Source organism: Myotis daubentonii, chromosome 1, assembly GCF_963259705.1.
Source record: "Myotis daubentonii chromosome 1, mMyoDau2.1, whole genome shotgun sequence".
Taxonomy (NCBI): Eukaryota; Metazoa; Chordata; class Mammalia; order Chiroptera; family Vespertilionidae; genus Myotis; species Myotis daubentonii.
In genome coordinates, this window is record NC_081840.1 from 179,275,801 (window position 1) to 179,300,302 (window position 24,502).

Sequence of the window (24,502 nt, forward strand, 5' to 3'; positions counted from 1 at the left end):
ACTGCCACTGCCCAGCACCACGAGAGAGTATTGTTCTGTATATCACTAGTCCAAGAAAGGATCAAAATTCAAAATTTGAAGTACAGTTTCCACTGGATGCATATCGCTTTTGCACCATCATAAAGTCTAAAAATTATTAAGTAGGACCATCATCAGAGACCATCTGTACTTGCCCACTATTCCGCAATTTTGTGAATCTGGTTTCTATTGATCTAGTTCCTTTGTCTGTGAGCTATTAGCACTGCTAATTACTCCATTTTTTTTTCAAAGTTGTGTCTGAATACTTTACTACCTCAGAGCCAGCTAGCCAGCATACATCAAAAACTAGTTTAGATGTTAATCTCCACAAAGATCATAGAAGAGAAGTTAGGAACCCTCAAATTAGCCTTATCAAAATTGTTAATGAAACAGCCCATAAATTCTCATATCTAACCCAGGGTTTTTGCACTTTATCCTCATTTTGGCTATGACCAGAAGGTTGTATGCGTTCTTTCTTAAAGGTTCTGCAGAATTTTAGTATCAGACATCCAGTGCCAACTAGCTTAAACAAGAAAAGGGAATTTGTGGTCTCACATAACTAGGAGAACTACTGGGGTGGCTCACAGGAGCAGAAGAACTGTAGAGCTCCAGGGAGTGCAACCAGTGGCTTCGTGCGGGCAGTTCTCTCTGAAGCTCTTGTTAACATCTCATCATCTTTGTGTCTCTCTTTCTTGGCCTCATCGTTCACTATTGCAATCATGCTTCCATATGTGACTTTCAGTTTTTCAGCCAGAAGAGAAAGAAGGGTTGGGTCTGGTCTTTAGTCCCAATGCCAGGAAGACGGGATACTATGCTAGGCCAGGCCTGGGCCACATGACCATATTCCTGTGGTCAGAAGGACCATGAAAAAAAAGTACTGCTCAGTACAGGCTCTGGCTCAAGCCCATTGTCAGTGCCCCCTACCCCAGGCATAGACAGATCAACCTTGTAAGTGATCCCTGAAATATTCAAAATCCCCGAAAAGGAGAAGACAGTGCCATAGGCTATGGTAAGGCCCTGCCTGGGAACTGTGGCTTGGGGGAATTCTGTTTTGGGTTTTCACAGAGTCTTAGAATTCATTTCATTGCACCCAAGGTCCACTGTCTTACCTATTGGTAAAATAGAGTCACACTGAATTTTTCCAGTATTGATTGTACTTGTTCCCTAACTACTTGACAGTTGAAAAAAAGTTATTGATGGGGATGTGAAGGCCAGGGATGAATGGAAAATAGCTGCTCCAAGGTGGGGGAAGTGAGGGCATATGCTGGGGGGTAGGGGAGGCCAGGGGGAGGTCAATGGGGGGGGGGAAAGAAGACATATGCACTAATATTTGTAATACTTTATTTTTTTAAAATATATTTTATTGATTTTTTTTTACAGCGGGAAAGGAGAGGGATAGAGAGTTAGAAACATTGAGAGAGAAACATCGATCAGCTGCCTCCTGCACTTCCCCTACTGGAGATGTGCCCGCAACCAAGGTACATGCCCTTGACCGGAATTGAACCTGGGACCCTTCAGTCTGCAGGCCGATGCTCTATCCACTGAACCAAACCGGCTAGGGCCTATTTGTAATACTTTAAACAACAAAATAAAAAATAATAAAATAAAGAAAGAAAATAACTGCCCATTTCATGGGCTTATGACCAAGGTTAAACTACATTAACAAAAGAGGCCAGAGCCTCGCCAGCATTGATCAGTGGTTGAGGGTCGACTTATGAACCAGGATGTCATGGTTCGATTCCTGGTCAGGCACATGCCTGGGTTGCGGGCTCAATCCCCAGTGGGGCGCATGCAGGAGGCAGCCGATCAATGACTCTCTCTCATCATTGACCTTTCTATCTCTCTCCCTCTCCCTTCTTGTATAGTTATAAAGCACCTCTATTATTGGAATTTTTTTCCAACATAAAATATTTTAAAAAGAGGCCAGAACTTTTTATTTACTACTACCCTCTGTGATTTATGGGCATATTGTTGACTTTTGTTTTTAACCTTTCAAGTAAGGAATATTTGACAAGTTTATGAAATTCACATGTATTCCGAGACTCATTAATCTGAGTGCCAGGGTAAGGCTTGTTTTTAGACCCATGGGATCTTGGATCTCGATCTTGGATTGAGATCAAGATCAGTCAGACTTGACTTTTAGAAGAAGTAATGTTGTGCTCCCTTTAAATATGTATATTGATACTGGAGTAATCCTACTAATTCTTTCAAGGAAGTATTACAGTGGGGTCTCTGTAGGGAACTCCTCCCGGTCTAGGACCCTTCACAGTTGCTTGGGGATGTACTTACAGCTGATCACTTGTTCTTTGGTGGTTCTTTATGGAGGGCCCTGACTGTGCTAAGTGATGGAAGCAATTGTGTAGGATAATCTGCCTGATCCTACATACTTAGAGCTGGTTTAGGGTTTTGCCCCAAGTAAGGAAACAGCTCACTTCTAAATTTAGATTGGGATCCAGTATTAAGGATGGCAGTGTAGAGAAGATAAAACCTACTTGATATCTCCCAGAAGCCAAGGGGCATCTAGAGGGTGGGAACTTGGTTCTTGGTTCAGACAGACTTGGGTTTGACTCTTAGCAAAGACACCCCCTAGCTTTGTGACATTGGGAAATTAGTTCCCTTCTTTAAGCCTCTGTTTTCTCATCTGTAAAATGGGACTGATACAAACCCCAAGGGATTGTTTGATGTGTTTTAATAAGATAATCCAAGGAAGACATTTAGCACTGTATGGGCACATTGCTTGAAAATCACTGTGAAAATTGTAATAACCTTAGGAATCATGATTTTTTGGTCCCTGTGTGTCGTCTTTCCATCATGCACTTATGACCTCTCCCAAGTCTCCATACACAGAGCAAACCACCACTGCCACCTGAGGGCAGGGCATGAGGTCTTCAGCAGAGACTTTAGAACCAGGGTGACATGCAGGATTTACATGCAGGATTCAATTCTCAGAGATCCAGTTCCTCAACTGCAAAGTAAGACAGTAACACAGGTTGTGAGGGTTAGAGATGATAATGAGCTTTTTAAAAATCAGTTGGCTTTTTTAAAATTCCTTATCTGGCCATCTCTGTGAGCCCAGGCCATGGTGGCGGTTTAAATGAGGATCTCTAGAAGACAAATCTTAGCTGTCCCTGATGTCAGTGTTTTCCTACTAGCCCTGAGCCAGACTTCATTGCTTTTAGTTCTGGCCTGCATGATTTCCTTCAAACCAAGGTCGCTGGAGCCATGACAATGCGCACTGACACTTGGAAATATGCTCTTCAGATAACTCATCCTGGCATGATTGCCAATTAAGAGGCAACAGAGAGATCACTCTCAGCCCCACCGAGGGTGGATGTGTAAGACTGAACTACAAATGCACACTAATATGGTTGTGATTTTGCATCAAGACTGGCAAGAGACATTAGCAAAGAAAAGATTTGTTTGATATAGAAAAAATGATGTTCAAAGGTCAAAGTTTCTTGAGGAAGGTTCTCTTCGCTTCTGTCTGGTACCGGAAAGCTACAAATCAATAAAACGTCTGCGTTTTCCCAAGTTATTCATTCTTCGTATCGCAGATTCTTCCCCTGACACCACTGCACAGAAGAAAAGCATGGGGTTGTTTGAAAGCTCTGTGCCATCTGCTGACATTCTCCCTGCTTGTGCCTTGCAGCCTACTTCTGCTTCCTCCTGACTGCTCTGGGTGTGACAGCTGGTGCCCATCGCTTGTGGAGCCACAGGTCCTACAAGGCCAAGCTGCCTCTGAGAATATTTCTGGCTGCCGCCAACTCCATGGCTTTCCAGGTAGGGATGGTGCACATTGCTCCACACACATTCTAGACTCAGTGCTCTGGCCCCAAGCACTCCCTGCCTCTCCCGAGTTTTAGCTCCTTGGAGCTTTACATACTGTAAAATGTCACCTGGGGTCTGCGTGGCTCAAGACATGCTGAACCACAGAGGAGGAAGGAGATACCTTCCTCCAGAGTCCAAGCCCTCCATATGCCCCGAAACCCTCTATTTTTGTCCAGCTCTAATGAGAGCCAAGTTCCGTGCTGAGTATGCTATGTACATATTGCATTTGATCCTCCCAGTAACCCCATGCATTAGGTGCTGTGTGTTCCTGTTTTACAGATGAGGAAACTAAGGCTTAACAAAGTTAAAGAACGAATCTCAGAGGGAAGGTGGGGGAGGGTGGATGGGTGGGAAGTAATCAACCAAAGACCTTGTATGCATATATGCAGAACCCATGGACACAGACAATAGGGTGCTGAAGGCCTGGGGTGGTTGGTGGGGGTGGGGGGCAAAGGGCAGGTTGGACGGGGTCAATGGGGGTAAAAGGGGACATATGTAATACTTTCAACAATAAAGAATTATTTAAAAAACCAAAAAGAACGTAGCCAAATTATATGACTAAAAAATGGAATATCTAGAGTAAGCAAATTTGGGTCTGACACAAAGCCATTACTCCTACAAAACATATTTTTGAGGTCCCCCTCTAAGTTTGTAGTAGAAAGTCCATTCAATATGGAGTCGGAAGACTCAGGATTTGAGTCTGCTGGTTGCTAGTTGTGTATCACTCATCTCCAGTTTCTTCATCTGTAAAAATATGAATGTGACTTCACTCCCAGAGCTGTTATGAAACCATTGGAAATTTCAAGGAGCTATAACAATGTAAGAGAGCGTCACTTACACTGCCCTGGGCTAGGGCCGTCATTCTCAGGACTGTTCCAGTCCTAGGCTGTTTCCCACCAGTGGGGTCACTTTCTGAGCTGCTGGAAGTTTGGATGGATCATGGATCTCTGTTTTCCAGTTCCTCCTCTGATCCAGGCAGGGTGGGTGGAACAACCTGTTCTCAAAGTCTCTGCCCATATATGAGTGCAGGTGATTCCAGACCCGTTGAATTTTCACCCATTGGGAAGAAATGGCAATTCCCCAAACTGCGTTAGGATCCAAGGAAGCAAGTGACCCAGAAGCCGCTCTGTGACTTCAGCCACGCACGTCGCATGGCCACCTCTGCAATGGGCCTCCCATCCCTGTAAGACAGCCTGACCTTCAGCATTTCTCTGCATTGCTCTTGTGTCTAAGAATCTGAATCCCTATTTAAGGCTTCCCTCCTACAGTTGGAGCATTTGTAAAGCAAATAGGATCTAACACAATAGATTGCGTAGGGAGCACAATTCGTATTCTGAACACCTACTGGTTGTAATTCAAGCACCGTCGGGAATTAGAACCGTGGTTCTCGGGTAGAAGCTGTTGGGCACAAAGGAGTGGTTGGCAGCCTCTTGGTTTTATGTTTTGTTCACCTCTGGCATCGTGAACTGCGCTGCACTTTGTTTTGACTTCAACCATCTTAGTTCAATGTTGTGCTCTTTCATCGTAACAGTGAGTTATAATAATAATAATTTAGAAACTCATTGACTCAGGTCTTAGATGCTATTTAGGACTTAACTCAGTAATTTTCATTTATTTTGTTTAAGCAGCTTATTATTTTTAGGCTCCAATTATACACTCATATAAAGCACCTCTGTTATTGGATTTTCCCCCCAATATAAATAACTTGAAGTTGAGAGCCTAAACCTCTTTCCCACTGAAACTATTTGTTTGTAACTCAGTTTTTTAGAATCTAAGTTTCCTTAATAAAACATCCCATAATGGAACATCACATGGTGATTTTAAAATTACTTTAGGGAGAAAGTTCATTGTAAGCCCAGGTTCTGTAATAAGTTCTCGGCTCTGCCATTTGCTATCTGTGGGCCTTTGTACAGGTCTCTGTTTCTTTAAATGCAGAGGGATCAGGGTAATAATACCTACCTCCCAGAGTTGTTGGGAGGATGGAATAATGAACAAAAAAATGCCCAGATTATAGTAGCACTCAGAGAGTATCCTTACCCCTCTTCTTTATTAGAATTGGCACACCATCTCATTCATTTCTGTATTTTAGTGCCTATCCTATGGAAAACCCTCAATGATTGTTTGTTAAATGAATGAGTAGTTTTTAAAAATATTTTTAGAAATCATCAAATTGGAACTATGCCTGCATGTCTCAGGGCCACATTTGTGGTTGATTTTTTTCATTTAACAGATATTTATTGAGCACCTACTATGTCGCAGCCACTGAGCTAAGCCACAGTGGGTTTAATGATTAGCAAACACACAATCCTTGCCTTCATGGAGCCTTCTATCTAGTGGGATATTAGAATTTCCATAGTTTCCCGGTGGAAATGTCAGTGCTCCATGGGTCTGGGGTTTTATAACAATGTCACTTAGGCCAAGTGAGAGGTACTTGTAAGATCAGCAAAGGGCCAGCTCCCATACAATGCATAACTGTGTCAGAGGAAAAGAATGCAGTCGATCCACACCACTTAACCATAGGAACAGAACCACCTGGGAAAGTTAAAAAATGTGCTGTGTTCTGCCAGTCTAGGGTATTGACCTATAGCTCTGACTTAGTGCAGAGTCATTGATTTAGTTTCCCTTTGATGCCCCCCTGGATTTTTAAAGATAGTTTCAAGGGCTCTCTTCTGCTTTCTTCCATCAAAATGGTCATGCCTTTGGCCAAAATGGACAAATGCCATGGTCATCTCTGAGGATCAGCAGGGCTTTTTCTAGACGCTACACACAAGATCTTGATCATCAAAAACAATCTTCTTAAAATTGGAACTTAGACATTTGAAATTCCCTTTTCTCTTTCTTTCGTACAGAATGTATGTACTGGGCAGGGGACTCTAGTGAAAAAGGTGGAGGTACTTTTAGTCTGAAAAGATGTCTTTCCACTGTTGTCTTTGGCTTTTCCTAGAGACTTCTTCTTAAATAGAGATTAAAGCCTTCAGTCCTTTCATTTGAAATCCCGTTGTCATACAGGAGCCCCGTTGATGTGGAGATAAGGGGAAGCCTTCTATAGCCCTATGATTGGGTTTCAGTCGTGGTGGTGAGCCCGAGTTGAGTATTTCCCTCCCCACGGTCAGTCAGGCTTTGGTAAAGCCCAGTGGAGTGGGCTCTGGTAAAATAGTTTCTCTTGAGAACAGACCTCACTAAGGAAAATAGAGAGCTCTGTGCAGAGCTGACATTTCAAAGCGGTTACTTTTCTCCTTTTCCTGCTAGAAGAGCAAGGGAATTTTTCCAGCTACTCATGGTGAGAACCTGGTAGGGCCCTTGGAGCTAAAATTCATGAACATGTGGAGCCCCCTAGGACTGAGCCCTCTAGGAGTTTTAAATGATCAAGCTTGTCCACAATAAGCCTCCAGTAGTTCATCAATTACACCTTGAAGTATCCCTGCCAGTTCTGGCTTTTGCTCCTGGGCGTCTGCTTCCAGTAGGCGGTGATTCTCTGTAGCTGCCTGTTTGTCTCCCTAGTTTTGGGGGCAGCAGTTTATCTGTGATCTTAATTCTCTGATGGACCTAAGAATTGTTGATTTTCAGTTTGTTTGGCTTTTTTTTTCTTGTTGCAAGGGTAGGAGTGACTACTTCCAAGCTCTCTGCACGTCAGACCAGAAAGTGGAAGTTACAGTGTGATTTGTGAATATGTCAAGTAAATCACATGGTCATGGGACGTGAACTTTGGCAGGCATATAACAACAAAAACAACACGTTTTGAGTGCTAACCATGTGCCAACATTTCATGAAGTACATTAGCCATCTGACAATACCCCTACAAAGTAGATATTGTATTGTCCTCATTCAATAGGAGATAAAATGGAGAAAGAAAGAGGCCATGTAACCTGACCAAGAACATACAGATTTGATGACAGAAGGGGGATCCAAGTGCAGATGGCTTGACTCCAGAGGTCACTTCTCACTGCTGCTCTAAGGCCTCTCCCAGGGTCCAGGTGTACCTGTACCCTTTCATTTTGCAAATACACCTGGGCTAAGCATTGTTCCCTGCAGTGGAGAACAAGACGGGTGAGGTGCCTGTCCTCAGAACGTGTATCTTACAGTGGGAGAGAGGAGCAAATAAATAAGTAAGCAGAAGAATATGAAGAATTTCAACACGGCAGTGTGACAGAGAGTGACAGGGAGGCAGCTTCTTTAGAGAGGATGGTCCGAGAAGACCTCGCTGAGGAGGTGACAGTAGAGCTGAGACCTGAGGGAGAGAACAGGTAGGGGGAGAGCATTCCAGACAGAAGGAGGAGCCAAAGCAAAGTGGGAACAAGTACGGTGCGTCCAACGAAGAGAAGAATGGCCAGTATGGCTGGTTCACTTGAGTGCAGGAGAGGGTCTTAGAAGAGGTCAGAGAGGGGGACAGAGGCCACCCCAGTGCAGGGCTCTGTTGGGCACACCAAGGAGGTTGGATATTGTAAAAGCCATGGAAAAGCACTGCAAGATTTTAGGGGTGTGACATGGCCTAATGTATTTCCATGGCACAAGGAGGACTCAGACCACGGTCATGAGAGCCCACAGACGTTTGTGCCAGACCAGGATCATAGACAGCCCCACGCTGGGTCTCTGGGTGTGCACATCGAGGAGGGAAACTTGGTGATGATGAGGCGAGGCTCTGGAGGACGGCTGGTGTTCGCAGCAGTGGGAGCAGTTGGTTAGGACAAAAACCTGGGCAGGACACTACTGCCGGCTCGAGAACCCTGAACCTTACGTGGCTCTCTGTGCAGGTTCTAACGCTCACTGCAGACATCCTGTTTCAGCACTTGCCGCCTTTTCTAACCACAAGCCTAGCTTCGGATGCACAGCCTTTCTTGGGCACGTCAGAAACAGGCTTGCCTTTCTCTTTTCAGGCTGGGCGGATGCTGTCCGTTTCCTCCTCCCGTGTAAACAGGCAGCAGCAGAAGTGGTCCTGACCTCAAGGCCCTGAGAAGCCTTCCCGGGTGGTTCTGGAAGGTCGCTGGCATGCCTGCCTCAGTGTCTCCTTCCACAGCATTTTGCCTCCTGGCACATTTGGAAGTCAAGTGGAAAAACAAATAGCTTGGCCGTCTTTGAGCAACTCCTGTGCTCATGGTGATGGTGATTTGTGGAGTCAGTAAAGCATTATTGTTGTACACACGCTGCTTTGTAACTCCGGTATTGGCGGAGACTCTGACAGATGATGGGGTGGAGGTGGGAGGTGTGTGTGTCTGAGAGAGAGAGACAGAGAGGGGAGGGGAGAGAGAGAGAGAGAGAGAGAGAGAGAAAGAGAAAGAAGAAACTTTCCCAAGGCTGCTGCAGGAGGCACACAGTATTTTGGCATTTTCCATCTGTGCTTACCTGGCAGCATTAACTGTACTTCCTACCAATAAAAAAATGTACCATTAAAATGCCCCACCTCCAAATGTCTCACTTCCTTTTTTGTTGAATCTAGATCAGTGAAAGCAGGTGAGATGAATGAAATCACCTCAAAGGAATGATGAGGTGACAGCCCAGGTAGCCTGAGAAAAGAGAGAAGTTCCATAGAGGACACAGGATGAGCAGGGTTAGTCTACCTCTCATGTTACCCTCCACAAATATAGCAGAAACTGTGCAGATGTTACACTCTGTGCACCGATAAGTCCCTTAGCATTTCAAGGTGATTAAATTTTAGTAAACAAATATATATAGTAGTATATATGAGCCACAGAGTTTTTATTTAAAGAAATACTTAGTAAAGTAGAGGGTATTTTATTTATTTTTATTGATTTTAGAGAGAGGAAGGGAGGGAGGGAGGAAGGGAGAGAGGGAGAGAGAGAAACATTGATGTGAGAGATATACATCGATTGGTTGCCTCTTGCATGTGTCCCGACCAGGGATCAAACCCCAAACCTGGGTATGTGCCTGACCGGGAATCGGCCAGGGCTGGAGAGTATTTTTGTAAACAAATAGCTACGAGATTTTATACGTTGATCCGGCTCTACATCTATATTGAAAGAAAGGTATGCTTGTTTAAGATGAATTCCACATGCAGTCCTGTTAATTGGAAAGCTATTCTGAAACGTATTTCCAAGGTAACAGTTTCATAAAGAAGATCTTTAGAAGTGCTCAGGCAGGACACCTCTTTAACCCTGCTCTCTCCACTGCCCATCTCTTTCTTTTCTAGAACCACAGGAGGTTGGAGCTGGGGGACCTTAGAAGTCAAGTCTCATCCCTTTTCTGACACCTGAAGAACCTAAGGCCCAAACGCCTGTGCTTATTTTTATTTATTTTCCCACATTGTCTCCACAAATGTTTATGGGTGTGGAAGGAGCCTGTGTTGCAATGCAGTTCCCTGTCAAGCTGTGCCTCCCTGTACCTGCCACCAGTCCCTTGGGCCGAGATAGCAGTTGTCACTGCTTATTCTTTTCCATTGCTCTCCTGCCAGACACGCTTATGTTGTTGCTTTCTAGGATTTCCAGCCCACTGGTTATTTTGCATTTTGGATGATTTCTCTCCCAGTTGCCATTATTTGTATTTTTCCTAAATCAAATCTCATTGTGATAATTACTATTAATATTTCTAACCTCTGTATTATTTCTCTGTTCTCAAAGATGTCTGCAGCATCTCTTAATTTGGTACCAATCAACAATGTTATTAACAAAATGTGTACGCCCTGTTCCCAGTCATTAATGAAGATGCCTAATAAAACTATTAGATCTAACAGATACATTGGGGCCTCCATTAGCTACCTCCCTCCCCTCATTAGATATTGAGCTGCTTTTTTTTAAATCTCTGGTTCTTGTTTATCGGAGTTCAGGCTTTTCCATCGTCCTGTCTAGTTCCTTGTAGCACCAACCAGAGGTCTTGTCACAGGAATGTTTCAGGAATGCTATGTTACATGCCATTATTAAGCTCCAAAGATACAATAGCTACAGGAGCCATTGAATAAACCATTTTAATTAAAGGTAAAATTTGCAAAAATGTCAAAAAAGGGGGAAATTTCTACCCTTGCTTTTAAAAACTTTTTAAAAAAGACGGACACACCTGATTATTTTCACATCCTACTGACTCTACTATAGCTTTTTGTGTACGTCTGCTGGTTCATTCTCTTTGAATGTCAAGGTGCATAAGCCACTTGTGAGGAATGGCCCTAGTGCCTGGCCGGCGTGGCTCAGTGATTGGGTGTTGACCTATGAGCCAAAAGGTCGCACTGTTCGATTCCAATAGGGACATATGCCTAGGTTTCGGGCTGGGTCCCCAGTAGGGGGCGTGCAGGAGGCAGCCGGTTGATGATTCTCTTCCATCGTTGATGTTTCTATCACTCTCTCCCTCTTCCTCCCTCTCTGAAATCAGTAAAAATTTATTTTTTTTAAAAATGGCCCTAGTCATGAGGAGCCATTACAATCTGATAGAACTCGTTAGACTGGGCATTATAAGGAGGGACCTTCGTAAGACTGTGGACTTCAATTGCTCAAAACTTTCATACGGCTCTTGTGCCGCAGAGATATGAACATGGGTATTAAGATAAAGCCTACAGGAAGAGATGTTAGCTCTTGAAAGGTGAAAGGATTTATTTGCATAGGCAAGGAAGAAGGAGCGGGGGGCGGGGATAAGGGAAACACTTGAACATAGGTGGGGAGAGAGGAATGATCATGACATACTGTTTGGGTCCCTGCGCCAGAGTGAAATGGTCTGACTGAAGAAGGGTACTGATGGGGTGCAGTGTGCAAATCCAGGTACCTGCACTGCTCTCACTAGATGTCTCTCACACATCTCAAACTCAGTGTGTCCAAAGCCAGAGTTGTGACTCTCCCCTGTCCCCCAAAACTACTTCTCTCCTTCCTTTCCCCACCAGAAATCTGGGTGTCATCCATGATTTCTCCATTTCCCTAATCATCCCTCATCCAACCTTTTAGCCTGTCTCGTCTACTGCTAAATTATATATATTTTTTCTTCTTGAACCTGTATTTTCTTTTTTAAAATTTTTATCTTTATTGTCTTTATTGTTGAAAGTATTACTTATGTCCTCTTTTGCCCCCATTGACCCCCTCCACCCTGCACCTGCCCACCCCCCGCAGGCCTACCGTACTGTTGTTTGTGTCCAAGAGTTATGTATGTATGCACGTAAGTTCTTTTGGTTAATCTCTTCCCACTGCCCCCTTCCCTCTGAGATTTGTCAGTCTGTAAATTGTACCTTGAACCTGCGCGCTTCTCATCCATCCTCAAATCCAAGCCATGATCCTTTCTTGCCTAGATTACTGCAAAAGCCTCATCAACTGGTCTTCCTCTTACAACACTGGGCCCCTGTCCATGAAGACAGACAGAGCTTATTGAAAATCAAGCCACTAACAAGAAAAGAAAATCTTTCAGCGGCTTAGCGTTGCATTTGGAATGAAATCAGGCCTTGTTACTATGGCCTAGAGGGCCCTGCATGGTCAGGCTTTTGCTTACCAGTGTAGTTTCCACCCCAGTGGGTGTCCTTCCATTCAGTTCTGACACTAACCAGCCAAGTGAGTGTCAGATCCCACAAGTTAAAGCCTCAGTCCTTGTTGTCCTTACATGACGGTCCTTGCTTCAGATGCCAGCCAATGGGGGCGGGGGGGAGGGGCAGGGGGGGCTCCATGCTACCTGTACCTCTTACTGACTGGCTACAAATTTGAGGGTTTCCACGATTTCTTGAGGTTTAATAATTTGCTAGAACAACTCACAGAACTCAAGAAAGTCATACTTACTATTTCAGTTTCATTAGAAAGAATACAAATCAGGACCAACACATAGGGTAGGGTGTGAGAGGGTCCCTCATGCAGTTTCCTCGCTCTCTCCCTGTGGAGTCAGGGTTCGTCATCTTCCCTGAACATCAGTGTGTTCATCAGTCAGGAAGCTCCTCCAAGACTCAGTGTGAGAGTTTCTACTGCACAGGTATGATTGATGAAATCACTGGTCATGTGATTGAACTCAGTCTTCATTCCCCTTCCCCTCCCAAAGTGCCAACCCTCTAATCACATGGTTGGTTTTTCTATCTAGGAGCCTCATTAGCATAATAAAGACAGTCCTATCACTCAGGAAATTCCAATGTTTTCTGAAGATCTGTGCCAGGAACCAACAGGGATAAAGACCAGATGTGTTCTTTATTATACAACTAGAGGCCTGGTGCATGAAATTTGTGCACTACGGGGGGGCGGGGGGCGGGGCGGAGGGGGGAACCTTCAGCCCGGCCTGTGCTCTCTCACAGTCCAGGACTCCTCAGGGGATGTCCACCTGCTGGCTTAGGCGGACATCCCTCTCATAGTCCAGGACCCCTTGCTCCTTACGGGCCCGCCTTCTCGCTGTTCCTTAGCACTGCTGTGGAGGCAGGAGAGGCTACCGCCACCACCACTGCGCTCACCAGCTGTGAGCCCGGCTTCTGGCTGAGCGGCGCTCCCCTTGTGGGAGCACACTGACCACCAGGGGGCAGCTCCTGCATTGAGTGTCTGCCCTCTGGTGGTCAGTGCGCATCATAGCGACTGGTCGTTTTGCTGTAACAGTCGCTTAGGCTCTCATTATATAGGTACCTCGCAGACTTCATCTTGCACCACTCTTACTTTAGAACATGCTGGACTTCTCTTAGCTCCCAGACTGTGTCAGGTCTATTGCTCTACCTGAGACAATCCCCTTCTTCCTCCCTCACTCCTACCTGACTCTTCTTAACCTAAAGATTCCTGATTGGAAAGTCCTTGCCTTGCTCAGTGCCTCCTTTGCTATTCCACATACTCTTTGGCTTTATAGTAATAATCCCAGTCTGAAATGATGTTGACTTTGTTTACTTGATGTTTGTCTCCATGAAATACACATTCATTGAAGATGTAACCTTGATTGTCCTGTTCCTTCTTCATCTCCTAGCACATCTGAACAGTCAGGAAATATTTGTCAAGTTAAAGAATAAAGTGGGAAAGATAAGAATGATTAGCCCTGTTGAAGCTCTTTGCTAAGGAGTGTTTAGACTTGATGAGAAAAGTAATCACAAAGAGGTTTTCAGATTAATAAACAAGAGAATGATAGGTGTTTGGGAGTATGTGCATGAGCAGTATGGTCTCAGTATATCAAATGTATTGCGGAGGAGGAAAGGACTAGAGGCAGGAGACTTTGCAAGGCTATTACAGGAGTGCATGTCAACTGAAAAAAGCCTGAACAAGGGTAGTGGAAGTGGAGTAGAAAGTGAAAATTGGATATTTTTAAAAATGCCTTTGACATTTTTCTTTTTAGTTTTTACTCTTTATTTGTAAATAGCTTCAAACTTACAAAACATTGCAAAAATACCATGAAGAACTCCTGTATACCGTCACTCAGATTTACTAATTGTTAACATATTGCTTCATTTGCTTTGTTCTCTTTCTCTCTCCATATGTGTGTATATACATTCTTCTATGTTTTTTTTCTGAATAATTTGAGTGTAAGTTATAAATACCATGTCTCTTCATCCCTAAATACTTCTCTTCATCCCTAAATACTTCAGTGTGTATTTCCTAATAGGAAAGACATTTCACATGAACACAATACACATACCAAATCAGAAAATTTAATGTTGATATCATACTATATCCAGGATCCTAGTCCAGGAAACAATTCAGAATCCTGCATTATAATTCGCAATGTCTCTTTAGTCTCCTTTCATCTGGAAGCGTTTCCCAATCTTTCTTTGATTTTATGATGTTGTTATTTTTATAATGTAAAGACCAGCTATTTTGTAGAATGCTCCTCATTTTTTATTTGCTCACATTTCCTCCTAACTACTCAGACTGTGCAGTTTGGGCAGAAATGTTACCTCAATGATCTTGTGTCCTGAGCATCAAACAAGAGGCCCGTGACATCACTTTGTCATATTTTTGGTGGTATGAACTTCGATCACTTGTTTAAAGTGGTGTCTACCCAGTTTCTCAATGTAAGATTACTATTTTCCCTTTTGTAATTAGTGAATGGCTTATGCTGAGATACTGTGAGCCTATGTAAATATTTTTTCTTCATCAACCTTTCACCCAGTATCTTAGCATACATTGGTGATTCTTGCTTGAATCAGTTATTGCCATGACACCTGCAGAATGATGATTTTCTAGTTCCATAATTACCTCTAGATTTGTTGGTTGGCATTTCACATATGTATGTACACATGTATATATTTACTATGGGCTCGTAGATTCTTATTTGTTAAATGGATTTTAGTCTGTAATTATTATTCATCTTAATGCCTCAAATTAATAGTCACATGACCCCAGTATGTTCAGTGAAAGGCAATACAAATGGACTCCTATGTCCGTTTTGACACATTTCTATCATTTTTAGAGCAATTTCTTATTTTCTGGTACAACAAAATGTATCAAGCTCCTCTGGTGTTTTTCCTGCCCTAGTCCTGGCACCAGAGTTCTGACTCCTTTTACTGGGTATTTTAAAACCAAGTTCTGGGAGAAAGGTGTATCCATTGCTATTGAGTGGTCATTGTTTTCTAGGTTCTTTCTTCCCTGAAAATTTGACTCACTGAGCGAAGGAGATGTAGCTCAGGAGACTAGAACAATGGTCAATATCACTGACCAAAAAAACCTTTAAAACCCAAATTAGGAAGGCTCACAGAAGGCCAACTTGTCTACCAAGAGGACTCCCAAGCCATTTTTAAAATGTGGTTTTTTTTTTAAGTATAAAAATCTTATTCAAATACATTCTTGTTGTAAAGGATTTAATAAAAGAAAATATGATTTAAAAAAAAATACGAAACACCACTTTCGTTCTTTGCCATTTTTAAGTGTTGTCAGCAAATACCTTTTAAACCACTAAAGTTGGCATTTGAACACTTACCCAGTTTCTAAAGCCTCCCGGGCCGAGGGGCATGTGAAGGCCAGGCTGCAGGTGGGGACTTGTTCTCCCGCAGTTCCAACTTGCCTGCCAGGTGGTGTAGACTGCTGCCAGGCCCTTTTTGGGGACTTTCTGGGTTCTTCTTACAGATGGTCAGTGTTATCTGGGGGGAAATCAGTGCTGACCCAGTATTGACAATGGGGAAAGCACCAAATGTTCTTCACTGTTTCAATAGTACAATGTTGGCATCTGAACTGGAGGAGGTTCTATTCAGACCCCAGAGACTGAGATACATCACTTTCAAATGAGCCTTATGGTCCCTAGAGAGGAGAGGCAGCGATGTCTTTCCCTCTTTGACCCTCTTGATGGAATGACTCTTATCCCAGATGTCTTCCACTCACAAGACACACACGTTCTACTCTAAAACCTGCCTGTTCAAGCTGACTTGTCTGTCGTTGGTGCTCCTAGAGTCTTTTCCACTATTGATTGGAAACAAAGATGTATTATGAGTACAAATTATATTCTTCAAAAAATTGTTTTAATTGAATTTATTGGGGTTACATTGGCTAATCAAATTATACAGGTTTCAGGTGTACAATTCTATAATCCATCATCTGTATATGGATGTATACTGTTTACATTTAGCCTTTATCTTGCTAACTAGTGGCAATTATGTGGGCTTTATTTATTTTTTAAAACATATTTTTATTGATTTCAGAGATGAAGGGAGAGGGAAAGAGAGATAGAAACATCAATGATGAGAGAGAATCATTGACCGACTGCCTCCTGCACTCACCCCACCAGGGATCGAGCCCACAACCCGGGCATGTGCCCTTGACCAGAATAGACCCTGGCAATCTTCAGTCCGTGAGCCGACGCTCCATCCACTGAGCAAAACTGGGTAGGGCTATGTGAGCTTTAAAAGACAGTTTCCTCTATGGCCATTTAGAGGACTAGACTCACGGATTTCTTCTGAACATAGAAGGAGGTTGGGGAGAAGTACTGACTGAGAGGGTGGCTTCATAATCTGCTTCGGTGGAGCTTTTGAGATTGATTACCTTTGCTCAAGCCCCAGATAATATGCAAAGGCTGTGCTTATGGAGAAAAACCACCACGTGATCAATTTCAATTTCTACAGCCTCAGCAGGTGCCCTGTTTCGGGATATTATCTAGGATGGAGAGTGAAGTAATAAAGATACAAAACACAGGGCGGGTTTAAGCAAGGGCACGTTGCTTAAAGTCACACAGGTGAGGTGTGATTAGTTGGTTAGTGTTAATGTTGATGTACAGATGTATTACTGGATTACTAAATGATTCTTACTTTTTCATAGAGTTTTTCCTAATGGGCTGATGGCAGAGGCTGGGTTGCTTTGATTCAGGAGTATGGAAACTTAAAAATAATTGTTTCCCCATTTTACAAAAGAAAAACTTGTTTTTATAAAAATTTAGAAAATACAGACAAACTAAAATACAAAATTAAAAATCACCCACCACCCCACTTTCTAAAACCATTATAAACAAGGTTGACTTACATTCCTTTATTTTTCCTACGCCCATATACACATTTTTATTAAAAATGGGTCCATTCCATACCTACTATTTTGAAAACTACTTTTCACTTAAATTCTTTCCCTGTCATCTCTTTGTGTCAATAATACAGTATCTTTTTTTGTAAATTCGTTTTTAATACAAAACCAAGAGATGCTCTTGTTAAAAATTTCAGAGTATAAGATAAAATGTAAAAGTATTTCTCCTCATCTCCTATATCCCAGTCTCACTCCCTGAGGTAACCCTAAGATCTTTTTCTTAATATTTCTCTCCAGAAGTTTTCTGTGTACAGACACACACACACACACACACACACACACACAAAGTATTGAATTAAATAATGTATCTCAAGGTACTCAATCATAATCTCTTATGTGGAAATTCAGGGCTTTTCCATGTTTTCACGGCAGTGAGCATCTTTGTGTTCAAATCTTTGCACACACCCTGATTATTTCCTTAAGATAAAGAAAACAAATTGTTAGATTTTACATATGCACCATTTTAACACTTTTGATATGTGCAGCCCATTTGCCATTCACCTGGTTTGTGCCAATTTCACTGTCATCAGTAAGCAACATTGAATTTTTAAAACTTTTAAATTCTTTATTTATTTTACTAGAGGCCTGGTGCACAAATTTGTGCACCAGTGGGGTCCCTTGGCCTGGCCTGCGGGATTGGGCTGAAACCGGCTCTTTGACATTACCCCAGGGGTCCCAGATTGCGAGAGGACACATGTCAGGCCGAGGGATCCCACCGGTGCATGATTGGGGCCCGGGAGAGACACAGGAGGTTGGCCAGCTGGGGAGGGACTGAGGGAGGGCTCCAGGGCATGTCCTGCCGGTGTCATTCAGTCCCAATCAGCCGGACCCCAGCAGCAAGCTAACCTACTGGTTGGAGCGTCTGCTCCCTGCTGGTCAGTGCACATCATAGCGGGAGGTTGAGTGGCTTTAGCATATCATTAGCATATTACGTTTTGATTGGTTGAATGGTCGACTGGACACTTCGCATAGTAGGCTTTTATTATATAGGAGTTTTAAAAAAACTTTAAAAAGTATAGCACACACATGGAAAAGCATACAAGCCATGAGTTAGAACTGCACTGTCCAATATGGTAGCCACTAGCCACATGTTGCTGGCTACTGAGAAATGTGGACTGTGGCTAGTCTGAATTGAGGTGTGCTAGAAGTATAAAGGACACACCCAATTTTGAAGAATTGGTACAGAAAAAAAGTAAAAGTAAAATATCTCATTAATAAGTTATGCTAATCATATATTGGAATGACATTTAAAATATGTTAAGTAAAATATGTTATTAAAATTAATTTTATTTGTTTCTTTTCATTTTTTAATGTTGCAACTAGAAAAATTTAATTACATATATGGCTTGTATTATATTTCTCTTGGACAACACAAAGTAGGACATGGTATGGCTCCTCATGTAATAAAACCTACCACCTGAGCTGTGCAATCCTTATCTACTTCTTCTTCCTCTTCCGCTCCCCCACCTGCCTGTGCCTCAGTTATACTTACTCAGGGCTCTTAGATCGAGGGTAGCTTCATTCTGTACTCCAGTTCTTTGTCAGGAATGATCAATAAACGTGGTGAAATGTCTGCTTTTGAAGGTAATAGGGTTATGTATTAAGACGGTGATCTACCAGAACCCACTGTTAAGTATAAACTCTAAGTTGCAAATTGAATGATTTGTTGATTTGTTAGACTATGTAAGTCTTTAGGTTTCAGAAGTTGTTGCTGAGCTCAATCTCATGGCCGTTATCAAAATGTGCATGCAGGGCATGAACAGACAGAATCCACATACTTGAGTGTCAGCTCATTGATGGGAGTTCACCATCTCTCTGTGCCTCTTTTCTTTTTTCCTTTTCTGTGAAGCGGGGATGATGGGGTAGCCTACATTGTTCCAGAAAAGAGTAATTAGCACTGTGTAAACACTGGGAGGAAGAGACATGTCCAGGATATTGCCATGGTGATGGCCGGCTGTTTCCTCTCACTCCCACCTCCTGAGGTTTGCTTAGCCCTCTCTCCCTCCTCATCAGCCCTCAGCTTTCTCTTCTGCACATACTGACTGTACCAAACAGGTAAACACAGCTTTTCATCAAACACAAATGCTGCTCACAGCTTGGCTCCCACTCCAAATCAGTCCAGGATAGAAGGGGAGTGCAGATGAGTTGGAAGAAAAGGCCCCTGAGCGAGCATATGAATTTTGTTCCCTTTCTGCCCTATTGTTGGCTGACATCTTGTTCTTTGAGTCACTTTTTCACTGGAGTCAGCTTTAGCATTAAAAACAAAACAATAACAAAGGATTAAAAACCCACACACCCTAAGAGTATTTTTGGCTTGATTGTGTGCTTGATTATTTGGGATGTGGCCAAACCTGAGCTTCATTCCAATGTTACAGTCAAAGTGGCTTCTGTCGGGAAGGTATCCAGGTAGGAGGAGTTAAAATAAATAAATATCTCTGTTCCAATTTGTCCTCATCATCATTCTTTTGTTGTTATATTATGCTTAATTTTGTGAGAATAATGTTTCTAGCACTTTGGAACTCATCACTTAAAGTTTTTTAAAAATTGCACTGTGATAGATTAAAGAATCAACATAACCTTTTAACAAGAAAAAAAAAGGAAGATTTTTGTAAAAGATACACCCCCTCCTTGCCATTGAATTTGGAGAATAAGGGATACATCTCATTGAAAGGAACGTGAACGAAGGACTGTTTTGTTCCATTACTGTTTGCACTTAGTAGATGAACTTGAGTAAATGTCTTTTAAGCCTTAATTTTGCCATTTGTGACCTGGGGAGAAGGTTCCTCTTTCTTCCTATGTCCAGATGGGCACTGCAATAAAGGCAATAAAGTAATGCAAAAGGAGTGTTATTCTGGGCTGCAGTGGTCTTGACCGACATTTGAAATTTCTTCCCAACTACACATTCTGAGATTATAAATAATAAATGCATTCACTCTTTCCAATACACTCTGTTTAAATATATGTAAAATCCAAAGACCTCTTTTTCTGTCACAATAAGCTAGGCTGTAATTTTTGCCTTCTACAAACTGTTAAGCACCCATTTTCTCTCTTTATATTTAAGCTGAGCATATACTTCTTAAGGTCTTTCTACCTCTTCTTTGGGTAAAGTTTGCTATACCCAAGGATTAAGCAAACTTTAAAAGTTTTCAATGGTGTTATAGGATGCACAACGTTGGGTAGTCTTTTAGTAGCACTAGGTGAGCCAGAGAAATCAAAAACTCAATGAACTCCATTTTGATTAAAATAATTGTTAGAACTTTTAGAATAAAATAGTTCCCTTTCTCCTCATCAGCAGAATGAAGCCAATATCTGTGAAGTAGCAGATTCTTAATGAAAACATGACCAAGTTCTGAATAGTATGGTATCAAACATTATTGCCTTATTTTTATATTTTTCAAAAAAGAGCTTATATACGTACTATATAAAGTTTTTGTTTTACTTTCAGGTTAATTTTCCTATTAAATGTATTACTTCTAACCTAATTTGCCTTCTCAAAGTTTTAAAAACATTATCAGATAAAAACAAAACTGAGCACACATTAGAGATCTATAGACTTCACTGGCCCATGGCTAGATAAGGTGTCATTAGTCATACTACCCTAAATGCCTTTGGTTTTGCCCCTGATAGCTCACACAGGACCTCCAGCCCCCTGGCACTATCCCATTCTCCCATAACAAGAGGGTCAGCAGGGTGTGTCCCCATGTGTGCCCGAGCCTCACCCTGAGAGTTTGGCAGAATCTGCTGGACTCTGATGTTTCTCCTTCCGTGGGCAGCCGAGTCTCTCTTGGTATCCAGCCTGCCCCTTGGGCACTGCTGCTTGCCTTGGCGGGTATGGCCAGATACACCAGATTCCTCAAGGAGGCAAAGTCACCCCCCCTGCCTTTCTGTGACGCACTGTTAGAGCAGTTCGTAAGCAATGCTATTCGTGCCTTGGTACTTTTCAGTGATTTGGTGAAGCAGCTCTTTGAGTTTTTACTTGCTGGCTTCCTGCTCTCCATTAAGTTGGACAGCAAGGCCATTAGAGATTGGGTGCGAGGGCAGAGAGATCCGGGCCAAGAACCAACCCCTTTTCATACTCAACCCCCAACGACCAAGACTTCATCCTGAGACTGGATCTCTCTTTTCTTCATGAATGATCTCCCAGGAGACTTCAACAGCCTGCTCCAGAACTTTCTTTCAGGTTTCCCCACTAGTTCACCCAGTAAGTCTGAACCTCCTGCAGTGGGCACACCCCAAACACAAGCTAAGATCCCTCTCTTAAGTGAGGATTTACTCTTGTTTTTATGGAAACCACCCCAGAAAAACCCCAGGGATTGAACGTGAGGCTGAGGATAGGAGCAAAGTGGAAGTCAGTGGTGAGGATGGTGAGAGGTGGGGCAGGGGGAGGTTGAGATGCTTTCGAGAAAGTGCCAGGGTCTCGAAAGTGCATTGTCTCTTTACTTAGGGTCTGCATTCTCTCTGCAGAACGACATCTTCGAGTGGTCCAGGGACCATCGAGTCCACCACAAGTACTCGGAGACTGACGCTGACCCCCACAACGCCCGCCGGGGCTTCTTCTTTTCCCACATCGGGTGGCTGTTTGTTCGGAAGCATCGCGATGTCATCGAGAAGGGGAGAAGCCTTGATGTCACTGACCTGCTGGCTGATCCTGTGGTCCGGTTCCAGAGAAAGTAAGTGAATGGACACCACAGGGCTGTCCCTGGGGGACAGGACCAAGAGACAGGGCACAATGGACGCAATTATATCCTCCAGTAGTGGCCCTCATGGCACTTTCTCTGATGATTCCATTCAGTCTTCTTGTTAGGATTTCTCTGTTTAGTTGTTTCCTTTTGCTCATTAAGGTTTCCCTGCTCACACATTTGTTTTTAATTTAAAGTTTGAAATGGATTTCCCTTAAGGTGTTGGTTCTCAACCTTGGCTGCACATTAGAATCACCTGGGAATCTTTTTAAAATCTTGATTTCTGGGCCTCATCTTCTGGAAATTCTGTTTCTTTGTTACTAATGTTGTGGCCCCACCCCATAACAAAGAAACAGAATTTCCGGAGGATGAGGCCCAGAAATCAGGATTTTAAAAAGATTCCCAGGTGATTCTAACGTGCAGCCAAGGTTGAGAACCACGGCCTTAAGCCCAGTGTCACTTTCTTCAGACCAGTCTGCTTGGCTCACTTCATGGACTGTTTCTGCAGTTCCCCACTCCCCCATTCATGTTTCTCTGAGGTGGCAGGGAGGGCGCGGAAGACACCGTGCTTTAGTGATACACGCCTGACTCCAATAGGATTGGACTCTCCCCAGGTATTGTGCTCTGTTCTCCTAGAACGCTCTCGTAGTGAAGTCTCCCCTCCCCTCACTTCTAGAAATGTTACGCTACTGGGTTTCTGTGCATAGAAAATGTGACTGTGTAATAGAGAGCCTCCAAGTGCTGTGTGCGCTAATGGTGTCGGCGGGGCATAATCAGTCATCTGCAGGGTGAATCTCCTTTCAACAAGAGCATGGAGAAAGGTCGCCTATAATTGTGCTGGCAAGGAGAGAGCAACCATTATCCACTCTTAAAGTGGGAAGCTGGCATGGACTGTATCCATGTTGATCTGGGGCTGCAAAGTTGGCCATGAGAGCCTTTATAAATGGGCTTGTTGCCCCAAAGCATTGGATTTATGTCTTAGATTCAAAGCTGAGCATATTGTCCCAAAGAAGGACAGTTTATGGCTCACCCTCTGGTTAGCACCCTGAGATAATACAGTGAACAAGGGGCTACTAGAGACCGTTCCACTGACGAGCATGAGTTTTTGAAGACTTGTCAGAATAGAACCTCCTCAAGGCGGAAATAGCTGCTGTGCCTTTGTTGACACAAGAGATCATTGCATGAAATGAAGTGTGTCTTGGAATTATGCTCAGTTTCCCCTCAGCCGCTGCTGTCACGTTGGAGGGGGCAGTAGAGCACAGTGAGAAAATGTCAGACCATGGAGACAGACTGCCCAGGGTCAGCTCTGCAGCTCCTCCTCATACTAGCAAAAGAACTGACCAATCTAAGGCTCAGTTTTAGCTAGAAAATGGCAGTAACACTAGTACCCATCTCCTACAATGTTTACGAGGACAAGTGAGAAAATAAAACGCATGGGCAATGCCTGGCATGTAGTAAGAGCTTAGATCAGTGACTATTACACGGGCGGTTAGTTGCTGCTCCAGAGGATTCCTTATGCTTCCATCCCCTGTTTTGGTTGTGCCACAGGGTCTTCTCTCTGCTCCTCTGTTCAGCTCATTCAAGCGGACGGACCCAGTATCAATAGCCAAAAGTTTCCTAGCAGAAAAGAACAAGATGTTTTCAATTAACAATGAAATCATTTTTCACCATGAGAAAATCTGAAAAATTCAGAAACATAGAAAGAAAATCATCCATAGTTCTAACACATAAACATAGTCATTCTTAATATTCTGTAGTATATCTTTTTATATGGTATGCATATATTTAGTATGTTTCACATGATGGCAGTCACATGGCATAGATAATATATGTCTTCCCTTTAACTTCAGGTTATATTGTGGGCACATTCTCAGAAGCTGCATGTGTTCACCAGTTTATTGAGTATCATAATTTACTAACCACCACTCTTTGACTGGATATGTACAGTGGGGCCTTGACTTACGAGTGTCCCGACTAACGAGTTTTTTGAGATACCAGCTGTCTCTCGGCCGATTTTTTGCATTGAGTTGATAGAGTAATTTGAGTTAATGAGCTCCTTAACGAGCTTGGTCTTGGAACGAATTAAACTCGTAAGTCAAGGCCCCACTGTATATCCTTTGCAATTTTGTGATATAAATGATGTTGCTATACAATTAGTAATGCTTTGTGAAATCAGACCTTAGATTAATTTGAAGAGCTCAGAAGAGAAGGTAAAGGATCTTCTATTTTATTAATGAGAACTGAACTAAGTATAATAGTCTGTGTTTCTCTGACCATAAAAATGGAAGATTTGTTTTCATTTTTTCCCTGAAAAAAATGTGGTACTGTAATTCTTACTCATTAGGTGTGTACTCAGGGCACATATGTCCAAATGCAGGCAGCAGAACAAAGACTATTTCAGCATGTTCCATGAATAGTTATCTCAGAACATCTTTCATCACCAGTCCAGTGACCAAAGGGGGTGGTAGCTATCAGAAACCATCCCCTCATTTCATCATTTCATATACGTCCTTGAGCTCCTGCTGGGAATTGGTGCTGAGGATACAACTTTAAATAAGGTAGTCCAGAACACCATGGGAACACAGAGAAGAGTCTCCTAGCCCATTCTGC

At 42.9% G+C, this 24,502-nt stretch overlaps 1 protein-coding gene across 1 annotated transcript in view; it reads left to right on the forward strand.

The window, feature by feature from the left end:
• Positions 1–24,502, forward strand: part of SCD5 (stearoyl-CoA desaturase 5) — a 146,735-nt gene that overhangs the window by 84,016 nt on the left and 38,217 nt on the right. Inside the window, exons 2-3 of the mRNA XM_059667196.1 lie at positions 3,668–3,798; positions 21,678–21,883. Of these exons, the coding sequence (XP_059523179.1) occupies positions 3,668–3,798; positions 21,678–21,883 (337 nt within the window). The remainder of the gene's footprint in view (positions 1–3,667; positions 3,799–21,677; positions 21,884–24,502) is intronic.